This window comes from Panthera onca, chromosome F1 (assembly GCF_046562875.1).
Source record: "Panthera onca isolate mPanOnc1 chromosome F1, mPanOnc1 haplotype 2, whole genome shotgun sequence".
Lineage (NCBI taxonomy): Eukaryota > Metazoa > Chordata > Mammalia > Carnivora > Felidae > Panthera > Panthera onca.
This window is the reverse complement of record NC_138355.1, coordinates 41,591,336-41,603,699: the sequence shown is the minus strand read 5'-3', so window position 1 is coordinate 41,603,699 and position 12,364 is coordinate 41,591,336. Positions and strand designations below refer to the sequence as shown.

Sequence of the window (12,364 nt, the reverse complement as noted above, 5' to 3'; positions counted from 1 at the left end):
GAGCTGTCAGCACAGAGCCTGATGCGGGGCTCGAACTCACTGACCGCGAGATCATGACCTGAGCCGAAGTCGGCCGCTCAACCGACTGAGCCACCCCAGGCGCCCCAAAAAAATTTTTAAATAACATAACATAACATAACATAACATAACATAACATAACATAAAATAAAAAACAAGATCCTTTCAGTAAGAGGTACTCGCTAAACTTGACTGTCGTGCACTGCTTGACACAGTCCTCAGGGACTTAATTGCACTCCCAGAAAAAACTGCTCACCAAACTGCTTATGTTCCTCTGTATTCAGATTATTTGGAGTTTAAACTTGTGTCTTTTCTTACTTATTACACAAAAAAACATATATCAGAGTTTCCCAAAAGACTAAAAAAAGAGGCAGCCTTTGCTAATTTGTCTGCTCAAGTTCAGTCCACAGGGTTCTCCCAGGCTTAATCTCTCAAAGCCACTCTGGTCATGTTTCAATTCTTCCCTAGGACCTCCCCAGACCTCAAAGCCCCCAAAATCCCAAAGTTCCTTAAAGCCAACTGGATTTCTCAGAGAATTTTTGTTCCAATAAGGTGAAGAGTGAGGAAGTATAACCCAAAGAAATAGCTTTATCCTGGGGTAGGTTCTGGTCTCGGGACCGGAAGATGTCTGACTGTCTCCCTGTGTCAAACTTCCCCGTAAGTACTTGGGGGAAGCTGGGCCTCCAGGTGGGAGTCCGTCCCAGAGCCCTACAGCTAGCTCATCTCAAGTTCAAGGCTGAAGCCAAGATAACCTTAGACATGTGTCTGGGTGGAGGCATTAAGTAAAGGAAAAAAGCACTACCAAGCCTCTGTTCTCCCTTTCTCCATAAATGTCTCTTGGTGTATTAAAAGGGGTGACTTTAGCTCCAGTCACAACTTGTCGATCAAGGCCAGTAAAAAGAGTTTGGGAAAGCACTGTTTTGGAGTTGGGCTGAGGCAGGGAAGGAGAAGAGGCACCAGGGTTTAGCTTCCTCGAGGGAACTGGCTAAGCCCAGCAGCAAGAATCAGAACATGGGTTTGAGTGACTGACATTCTAAACTGCACTGCAAATAGAGCTGGCTAGACTTTAGGGTGACATAATGGGCTATCTCATTTTCCACTCCATGACCCCTACTTGGAGAGACCCTTATGGGCACAGAGCTAACTGGAGGTTATTGCTGGAAAAAAATCAGACTCCAAGAGTGCTAAGGGGACTAGATAACAAACTTTATATCATTTCTTAATATTGTTTGCATTGTGTGTTATGTACCCCTTACTATGAAGACATAGTTTCCTGTGGATAATATACAATAATAAATGTGTATAATATATTCCATAAATGCACTTAATTTGAAGCATTACATAAATTTAATACAAACCACAGCATAATGTTGAGCACATTGCAGAAGAGTCAATAAATACTTGTTATATGACATGTTTCCCACCATGCAAATTTGGCTCTTTCGTTGATACAGACAAGTACTTTTTCTTTCTCCATTTCTCTATCTTTCTCTCTCAAATTAGTACTGCATATCATCAGTAAAATTGCCCCATTTTGGAGAATGAAGAAGTACCTAAGTCAGAAACCAAGAATCCAGAGAGTGTCCCAGAGCTAGTTAACTTAAAGGGAACAATCTGGTTATATCCCCAAGTCTGCTACTCTTACACCACACTGAATGATTATCTCGCAGGTAGGCAGAAGGAACAACGTTATCTTATATCTACTTTTCTAAAAAAGTACTGACATCTATGCACAATTTTCATGTAGCCATCAGCGTGCATAAAAGGAAAATGTCATGCCCAGCTAGGACCCCCAGAGACAGCTTTTTTAATGAACAGAGGCACATTTTCTAGTACAACACAACTGAATCAATGTAAAGTTGGAAATCTTGACTGATCTCTACATGCTTTGGCCTCAGTTTTGTGAACCACTTCTCATCCCTACCCTAACTTGCAATTTGCCACCTCAAAGCTACTCCAGGACCTGACACTCTCTAGAGCTCCACCTGTGGGTTCTTCTCAATGGGCCTGCCCTGGGCAGACAGAATCCAACCCAAGAGGCACTCACCTTCGTGGTTGTGGTCAGCCCTGTTTATTTAGTCTGATGGCTCACGCTGTCCCCCTTTCCTGTCAACCCTTTGGGTGACCTGTCTAGCCAAGAACCCCAGGAATGACCCTCAGTATTCCTTGGAGGCTACCCCATGAACACATCGGATTCGCAGTGCCAGGAGCCGCCTCTGAGTGTCTAGGATGTTGCACACAGGGACATCTCACAGCTACCTGGGAATACCAGGGAATTGAGGAGGGACAGTGGGTGGGCCGGGATGGGGCGGTGGCTTCCAACGAGATCCGGAAAGAGGTTTCTTTTACCGGAAAATTGACTGGAATTTTGTCATCCCGGGATCTGGCGCCCGGAAGTGCCTTGGAGAGGGTTAGGATGTTGGGATAGACTCGCTGAGCGACTCCATCTGTACTTTTTTTTTTTTTTTTTTTTTCGAGGCTGTCTTTAGCAGTCCCTCCCGGACCAGACATTCCGCAGGTTCTGGCTCTCTGGAACCCGGCTGATCCCGACTTGCGGGTGTTCTCTGCGTGCAGGATGGACCTGCCTCTGCTCCATAGCATAGCCGGTGCGGTGTGAGTCCCGCTGCGGTGGGTAAAAATACAGTTCCGCGGTAGCAGAGAGACATGCAAGGCGTCTCCTTCTACCACTTTACCCTCTTTAATTCACCCCAGGGGTGTGAAGGACGCCGTGGACGGGGGACGGGGAGGGGGAGAACAGAACGTGTCCTCGGGACCCCACGCCCTCTTAACTCGCTGCCTACCAGTCCCGGCTGCGCGCGCCCCGAGCTGCGGCCGGAGCGCGGGCCCGCCCCGCACGCGCGCCGCCCTCGTCCCCGCTGGAGCGCGCTCTCGCCGCGAGCCCCCGGCCCAGAGCCCCCGGAACGCCCAGCCCGCCGCTGCCTGCGAGGGCTCATTAGCGCGTCGCGGCGGTTTTGCCGGGCGAAAAAGATTTGAAACCGTTTGTGCTTCTCTTTCACCTCCTTCCTTGCGCTCGTATTTTCTTTTTATCTGCAGGGCAATTGATTCTCTGTTGCACTCTGCTTGTCTCCCTCGTGTTTTCTTTTTCGCAAGTAGAGAACTTTTTTTTTTTTTTTTGGTAACCATTTCCTCAACTGATATACTATAGGGTGTAGTTGGCCCATAAAAAAAAGCAATCACTGCAGTCAGGGGAGTCAGCTGGTTATCAAGGGAGAAAGAGGAAAAGCCCAAGCAAGCCTTGATTTGCCTTCTACAGCGGAGCTGGAACTCAGAGCTCCTGACAGGCCTCTGCGAATTCGCAGGGAAATTCCGGTGCGAAAGCCTGAGAAAGTGCTACGAGAAAAGGAACAGGTCCTTCAAAAACTAAAGGAAAGGAAGAAAGACATGATTGCCAACAGACTACTAATTACACACCACTGGAAATCACTTCCCTTTAGTCCTTTACTTTTAGGATTAAGTGAATGTATTCTTGCTGTAACAACAATATTTTTTGTTCTTTTTTAAAATGAAAATTAGCTTTATTTACTTCTGTTTGTAAAAACAAGCCATGCTCATTATTTTGGAAAACAGACAGTAACCCTTAAATTCGAATCTTTAACTAATGATGGTGTATGTGTGTATATATACATATATTTATTAAATATATTAAAATATGTATCTATTTACATGGCTTTTATTCGTCAGAGAAACAAAAGATTCTCTATAGTATCTGCAATGAATGAGACACCATACTGTGGTGTGGCTTGAAACTTTACAGTATTTGAAAGCTTTTTTTAAAGTTTGATCAGTGATGATTTCCATATGGTTAACTTGTTTCAAGTTGTTAAAATTTTAGATTATCTCTGATTAGAAATTATCAGAAAATATTAGTGATGAAATACATATATTATACATTTTTGTTTCTGACTGTTTCAGAATAATGGATGGGCATCCAAAACCAGTGGGTATAATAAAAAATATTGAAATATCCATTTGCTTTTTTTGAATTTCAAGAAAGATAAATGTGTGATACATGGGCTAATGTGCTTTTAATAGACAATAGGAGGAGCAATGACTTATAATACTAAATACATCAATAAGATTAAATTACATGAATTAATATAGTAGCAAAATAATAAATGGATGATATAAAGCAACTCCTACTTACCAACAGGTGTAAGTCCGTGCTTTAGAGAATCCTGTAAATTTCCAGTATCCGAATTAGAAGACATTCTTAGTAAAATTACAGGTGGTCCTTTGGTTTAAAGCAGAAATCATTGAGCATAAGAAAAAGTATAGTTTTTGTAGCCTTGAGGAGGACACATCAGACTACAGTAACCCTTAGTGAAAGTTAAAAAAAAAATAGCAAAAAAAAAAAAAAAAAAGGTCCAAGAATTCAGAAAGTTACAAGCAAGTCTTTCCCTGGACTCTGTACTTTTTCCAGCATTAGTTGCCTGCTGTAAACCATGTATCCAGTTACATGATGGTTTCTAATCAGAAGAATGGAAACTTTTGATAGGCTTGGATGGATCACATGACTCTATGCAGGTTGATAAGGGGACCCTGTTATAAAGTGACAGCAAAAGAGATAAGAACTCCTGGCAGATAATGGCAAAGAAATGATTAACTCAGAAGTGGAGAGGTGCTATGCAGCACAGAGAGTGGAAAGTTGTAAAACTGAGGGGTCAGAAGATCATACTTAGTGGATAAAACTCCAAACCAACTTAAATCTACTAACTGAACTTAGGCTTGTGACATACCCCCTTGATGTCATCACCTCTTTGCATAGAGGAGGACAGGCGTAGCTCTTCTGACCTCTGTAAATACGTTTTAGATGATAACATTGGCACACATTAATTCTTTAAATGATGACTAGAGATATGATTGACACTTTAAAATACTACAGGTAGTATTTCCAAGCTTATGGCTATTTATTCATTCATGCATCGTCAACCAACTTTTTAATCATGCCTATTCATTAGCCGAGTTGTTAATCTTAGCTTGTTTGGACACTGGTCAGTTGATTAAAAGGGCAGCCTATCTATTTACTCTCAATAAAGTAAAATTTATACTTTGAGGTTGGTGCTGGCAAAATGGTGAATGTGTAATATATTTTCCATAATTTTAAGTAATTACTCTTTGCTTGAATCCATAGGACAAATCTGGATCACTCTTTGCCATGAAAGAATTATTATGCAAATGACCAAGGGTAGTTTTAGGCTCTTGTTAAATATCCCTATTGTTCTTCAAAGTAATAAACTATGGATTGTGTAACAAATGCATATCTTTTCCCATGTTGTGGAGCAGTTCATTGTTTTCTTATTTGTTTTGATTTGTCTAATGAAGCAAACTGTTTTCTTTCTTTTTTTTTTTTTTTTTTTTGCCTGAGATTCTATTTAGAAAACTCAAAATGTTTATGTACAGCATTTTTTAAAAAATTTGTAATGTTTATTTTTGAGAGAGAGAGAGACAGAGACAGAGTGAGCAGGGGAGGGGCAGAGAGAGAGGGAGACACAGAATCCGAAGCAGGCTCCAGGCTCTGAGCTGTCAGCACAGAGCCCGATGTGGGGCTTGAACTCATGAACCGTGAGATCATGACCTGAGCCGAAGTCAGACGCTTAGTCAACTGAGCCACCTGGGCACCCCTGTTCAAAATTATATTTTCTTGGGTTAGATTTCACTGCATATAATAGAAAAGTCATAATAACAGTGGTTTAAATAAAACCTTTATTTTCCTCTTAGAAGTTCAGATGTAGACAATCCAGGGAAGGTACAATAGCTCTACAAAGTTGTCGGAGACCTGGTTCCTTCCGTTTTTACTATCCTTGATCTCTTATCTTCATGTTCTAAAATGGCTGCTAGAATTCCAGTTCTCATTCCAGGAAGCAGTATGGAGGAAAGAGAGAGAACGCCATACTTGTTTTGTTTGTTTTTTTAACGTTTATTCATTTTTGAGAGACAGAGAGAGACAGAGCATGAGCGGGGAAGGGGGAGGGAGAGGGAGACACAGAATGTGAAACAAGCTCCAGTCTCTGAGCTGTCAGCACAGAGCCCGATGTGGGGCTTAGGCTCACAAACTGGGAGATCCTGACCTGAGCCAAAGTTGGATGTTCAACCCACTGAGCCACCCAGGTGCCCTGAATGCATACTTGTTTTTAAGGACATTACCTGTAAGTACCACATAAACATGTTACTTACATCTCATTATGCAGAAATTAGATACATACTTACCCTTAGCTGCAAGGGAAGCTAGGAAGTGAAGTATTTTAATGAACAAGTATTTCAAACTAAAAAAGATTGGGTGATTATAATTATCCATGTCAGTTCTTTACTGTTCTTTCTTTCGTTTTTTAAACTTTATTTATTTTAAGAGAGAGAAAGAGAATGAGTGAGGGAGGAGCAGAGAAAGAGAGAGAGAGAGAGAGAGAGAGAGAGAGAGAGAGAGAGAGAGAATCCCAAGCAGGCTGTGTGCTGTCATCATAGAGCACGAGCGGGGCATGATCTCATGAACCCATGAGATCGTGACCTGAGCCAAAATCAAGAGTTGGTTGCTTAACTGAGTGAGCCATCCAACTTCCCCTGTTATTTTTTAAAATAATCAAACAATAGGGGCATCTGGCTGACTCAGTCAGTAGAGCATGTGATCCTGGATCTCCTTGGGTGTGTAGAGCTTACTTAAAAAACAACAACAACAAAAACAACAAAAAACCCAACTTTATTAAAAAAATGAATAATCAAACAATAACATGCCACAATACTAGAAATGTACCTATGCGTGTGTTAAAGAACATATGCCTCTGCTATTCTCTCTTTTTTCTTAAGATTATTTATTTGAGTCATCTCTACACCCAATATAGGGCCCCAAGATGAAGACTCACATGCTCCTCTGACTGAGCCAGCCAGGTGGCCCAAAGCAGCTGTTCTCGTAAAAATTATTAGGACCCCCAAAAGTTTTTGCTTCTGTGAATTATACCTATGAGTATTTGTTGTATTCAAGATTAAAATTGAGAAAATAAGTTATTAATTATTTAGAAATATACTAATTTATTTTTATTAAAAAACATTAATATGTACAGTGTATTTTAAATTAAAATACCTCTTTTTCAAAACAAAATAATTCATAAAAAAGCAGCATTTCCAGAAGTCTTTTTAATATCCACCTTAATAGAAAGCTGGAGTCTCATATCTGCTTCTACATTCAATCTGTAGCAATACATTGTTTTTGTTAAAGTATATATAAGAAAATATGGTCTTCAATATATGAAGATAGAAAAAGGAGGAATATTATAATAACTTCTTCAAATAATTTTGGATTTTTTTCTTTGACACTGCATCAAAACTCCACAAGTAATATCTTCTTAAAGACTAGTTGTAATGTGGAATCTGAAACCATATCTGTGAACTTTTTGCACCCTATTATACTAAAATTCATTGGCTTATTTTACACTTAAAACACACCTTTCACCTATGCATGATTTTGTTACATCTTACATTGGTAATTTGGAAGATAGAAGTTCATCAAATTTGGCAAATTTTCTAAATGTTGACATGTTTTGTTACAGAATATCAAAAATTCTATTTATTGGTATGCCTGGTCCGACTCTTGATCCCGGCTCAGGTCGTGATCTCACAATTTGTGAGATCCAGCCCTGCCTTGGGCTCTGCACTGACACTACTTGTGCACTCTCTCTCTTCTCAAAACAAACAAACATTAAAAAAATTCTATTTATTAATATTACCACTGATCTCATCAGATGTCTTTAAATACTGGGAAGCTGTCAAACTCACCGTGGAATATACAAATTTTCTTAAATCCAAATTTTCACTTGGAAGCCTGAATTTTACCAATGGAAAGAAGTACCATCAGTTTTTTCTGTGCAGTAACAGGTTCACTTCATATTTGAGAATTTCCTCCAAAATACCCACGTCTAAATAACCACAGTTTATCTATAGGTCATTCTTAAAATGTAGAAATAACGTTCCATTTTAAAAAGCAGCTAGATCAGCTCCCCACTTGAACAATCACATCAGTGTTTTTCCTAGAATCAGCCTTCATGGTTTGACTTAAGCACTTAACGACACTTGAAGAACTTAAAGAACTATGGGCAGTACATTCAGGGGGAAATTTAAGTTTTACTTTGTGAAGTAGCTGTGTTCTTAGAGTATTGTGTTAATTACTTTTTACAACCCACATCATATATTCAACACGGTAGTTGTTCCGCTCAGAATACAACATACGGAATTTTTTATAAAACAAAATGATCTGTTAATTTCATCTATTTTAAAAACATACTTTCATATTTGTATTTCTGTGAAATTGGGGGCATAGAAGAAACCCAAATTGAATTAAAATAGATTATTTCTTCTTTTGTCAAATACTATGAGCCATTTCCCACCCCCCACTCCCATGTTGAAAAGGAGGCAAGTTGAGATTTCATCTGTGAATAGAAATTTTCCTGGTCTCATAGGCTTCCATATCCTAACCTGGGGCTGCATGTCCCCAGTGTGTTGTGAGGGATTTTCAGAACAAGGAGGAGCTTATTACAGAATTTTATGTGCTAGCCTATGATCCTATGTATCCTATGATTTTAGCTATTCTTTTTAATTTTTTTCAATGTTTATTTTTGAGAGGGAGAGAGAGACAGTGTGAGTCGGGGAGAGGCAGAGAGACAGGGAGACACAGAATCTGAAGTGGGCTCCAGGCTCTGAGCTGTCAGCACAGAGCCTGACGTGGGGCTCAAACTCGTGAACCACGAGATCGTGACCTGTGCTGAAGTCAGACATCTAACCAACTAAGCCACCCAGGCGGCCCCAATTTTAGCTATTCTTATGGCTTTTCATCTCTTTGAAACAAATGTCAAGATTATTTAAAATGTACCTCTCTGTATCTTGGGGATACATTGTCCATGATTAGAAGACTGGTTTCTGGAGAAATGGTTTGTGTTTATGGCACTGAAGTTAAAAAACTCAAGGATATTTCCCTGAGCATTTGAAGCTCTTTAAACAGAAAAGACTTGGTGTTTGTGAGGGGCAGTGCCCAAATAATTGTACCTCTGGCCCAGGACCTAAGAAGAAAAGTTAAATGAATAGAAAGGTGTCTACATACATATATATAAAAGGGACTATATGTTCCCTTGATGATCACATTATAATCTAATTGGATTAGTTGTTTAAATCAGAGTGTTAATGAGGCTAAAGTCTAAATTTTAATTCCTGTGGAAGAAAAGTTTCATAAAGGGAAAAACTATTTGCAAGATCATATGGACACCTATTATCTCTAGCTACCACTCAGAGTTGTGCCTTCATTAGAAAGGGCTCAACACAATATACTCATTGTGCAGTTAATAAAGAGGGACGGGACCTTTTCTGAAATCTCAGTTGGATAAGGATACCGAGTCAATTAGAATATAAATTTATGCCTCTAGCTAGTTTCACTGTTAAATTTTAAATTTTACTTTATTATTTTAGGTTTCTCGTAGAAAATCTGCCTCTATAAGTGACTAAAGCCCATGTAAATATATTTTCAAGCATTCATGTGGTTTTAAACAATATTAACATTGACATTTCTTTTAAACTAAGTAAATGAGGTATGTATGTATGCAAGTAATTTATAACTTAATATATGGGTGTTTCTTGAAACACAATTTCACATATCATAGAACAGATTTAGCAGTCATTGTCTGAAGATTCACATTATGGAATTTATGATCTCTTTTTTTCTTTGTTGTTTATTTATTTATTTTTATCATTATTATTTTTAAGTAGGCTCCACGCTCAACATGGGGCTTGAACTCATGACCCTGAGATCAAGAGTCACACTCTCTACCAACTGAGCCAGCCAGGTGCCCCCGTTTGTTGTTTATTCTGATTACTGTTATGTTTTTATTTCCCCCCGTCACCTTACTTTATTTCAGTTGAAGTGTTGGAATATAGTCTGAGAATGATAAACATGCTTTATGGAGAGAGACCAGATAGAAGGGAAAGAAGAACAAAGAAAGGTTTTACCCTCTGTCCCTGTCCCCTGCCTTTTAAATGTTCTGCTGACTCCCAACCCCACCCAGTGCAGACTCACGTCTGTATTGGATTGGGTGATTTGAGGTCTGGGCGACTCCTGAAAGTCAGGGTGAGAACTGGCCATGGCCATGACTGTGGTCCTCATGGGTGTTGGAAATGTCCCCAGTTAAATATTCACATAGCTTCATCAAGGTGAGATTTTGTTGAGGAGACCTGCTCATGGAATGTAGGTAGTTTAAAACTTTGCTGATTCACACAAAGTGAGGGGACTGGTAATTCTGGCTGCCAGCAGAGAGAGCATTTGGTAAACATTATGTCTGTCTGAGTTTAAAGTTCTTTTGTACACATAACCAACCCAATCTACTCTGCATTAACACCATGTTAGGTATCATTTGTTTAGATTCATTTTTTTCTTTCAGATATATGTGGATTTCAAAATATTATTTTTTTAAGTTTACTTATTTATTTTGAGAAAGAGTGGGAAAGCATGAGCGGGGGAGGGGCAGAGAGCAAGGGAGAAAGTGAGAATCATAAGCAAGCTCCAGACCCTCAGCGCAGAGGGGAACTTGGGGGCTCAACTCATGAACCAGTGAGATCATGACCTCATGAGCCAAAATCAAGAGCTGTATGCTTAATCAGCTGAGCCACCCTGGCACCCCTGAAAATACAATTTTTAGTGAAACTAGTGATAAGTTGAAAAGTCAGAAAGGGCATATATTTTTAGGCATATTTTATACCTATGACTACTTTGAAATACATGGGTCTTCTTTTATATATGACAAAATGTTGGAGACACATTTGTTAGGGTTTTACATATTATTCAGTTCATAAAACATTGTCCATCAACTCCTCAACATTCTGGCTATAGACATAAGTGTGTTTCCCTGAGAAACCATGCAGTTGTGCTTGGTGAATACAACCTATCTGAGCATGACAACACATCATGAAATCGTGGTACAAATGAAAACAGTAGCTAAGATTTGGAATCACAAGGTTCACAACTCTTGTCCCTCCTTTGCCCCTTACTCAGGGGCCAAGTAATGCTTGACTTCTTTAATTAAGCCTTATGAATTCTTCATAAGTAAAAATGACAAAAGTGATGGAATCCAGTGGTGTTGTTGTGAGAAATAAAATGATATAATCTAGAAATGCTCAGTTTCTAAGAGAGACAAAGTGCTCAATACATATTTAAATGGCATTAAAAACCAATATAGACCATGTGACTTGGGTCTTAGGTGAGAGACACCTTTCATTATGGAATTTTAGTATTTATTTATTTATTTATTTATTTATTTATTTATTTTTAACGTTTATTTTTGACAGCGTGCAAGAGAAGGAGTGGAGGGGACAGAGGATCCAAAGCAGACTCCATGCTGACCCCAGAGAACCTGATGAGGGGCTTGAAACCATGAACCGTGAGATCATGACCTGAGCCGAAGTCAGATGCTTAACTGACTGAGCCACCCAGGTGCTCCTCATTATGGAAGTTTAAAAGACATCTGCAAGTTTCTTCTTTCGTGTTTTGTCTTTGACACCAGCTCTTAGTCACAGATACTATTTGACATTCTATAGAAGATCTCATATGACTCATTTAATTTAAAAACATTATGTAGTGATTCGCTTTGATTCTCTTCCTTTTTATATGTGGCTAATAAAACATGTAACAACAAAAAAGATTGAATTTCATTCTTTGTTATAAGCCTCTGATTAGACAGAATTATATTACCAAATGTACCCAAAAAGTTGAAGGATGATAGCATCACTAGGTTCCTAATAACTCCTACAAGAACCTTTAAAGAAAATACTATTTACTATTTGCTGCTCTCTTACTTTTCTGTAGAACTTACTGGCATGCAGAGGAAACATTACATTAATGAGTTACTTTGGTCTTTTGAAGCTTATCTACCTGGTTAATTTAATAGAAATAAATACTCAGTACTTTGTGAGAAATGAACATATTTTTGTGAAAGAGGGAGTGAAGTAACATTCACATGTGATGCAAATAACAGGTGCTCAGAACTCAGCCCCTGTGACAGTTAATAAGCAATTTACATTCCAACTATGGTGGGGAAAGCCACAAAACAAATGACAACCTCAGTTTTGAGTAATTCTTTTTCTCAATCAAGGCACAGTGTAACCATTTCCTTTTGGCATATGTGGGCATTTTCCATTATGGCATTCTGCGGCATCCTACTGAACACAATAGATACCACCACATGGCATACTTATAATGACTCACATTTACAAAAATACATGTTTATGATGATAAAACATTATTTGCTAACTGATTTCAGAAAGGGTTTGTAAATGATTGACAGATCACTAATGATTCCCA

At 39.1% G+C, this 12,364-nt stretch overlaps 1 protein-coding gene and 1 long non-coding RNA gene across 3 annotated transcripts in view; one reads left to right on the top strand and one right to left on the bottom strand.

The window, feature by feature from the left end:
* The window catches only part of NR5A2 (nuclear receptor subfamily 5 group A member 2), a 135,379-nt gene extending 130,990 nt beyond the window's left edge, over positions 1–4,389 (bottom strand). The window contains exon 1 of one of the 2 annotated variants that reach the window (XM_060644039.3): positions 4,184–4,389. In XM_060644039.3, the coding sequence (XP_060500022.1) occupies positions 4,184–4,247 (64 nt within the window). In that variant the 5' untranslated portion in view covers positions 4,248–4,389. The remainder of the gene's footprint in view (positions 1–4,183) is intronic. The other variant, XM_060644040.3, reaches the window with a different exon arrangement.
* LOC132686326 (uncharacterized) lies at positions 1,408–11,681 on the top strand. Its single transcript, XR_009613594.3, has 3 exons — positions 1,408–2,624; positions 9,781–9,857; positions 11,353–11,681. It is a non-coding gene; the product is annotated as an uncharacterized LOC132686326 (long non-coding RNA).
* Positions 11,682–12,364: the final 683 nt, after the last annotated feature.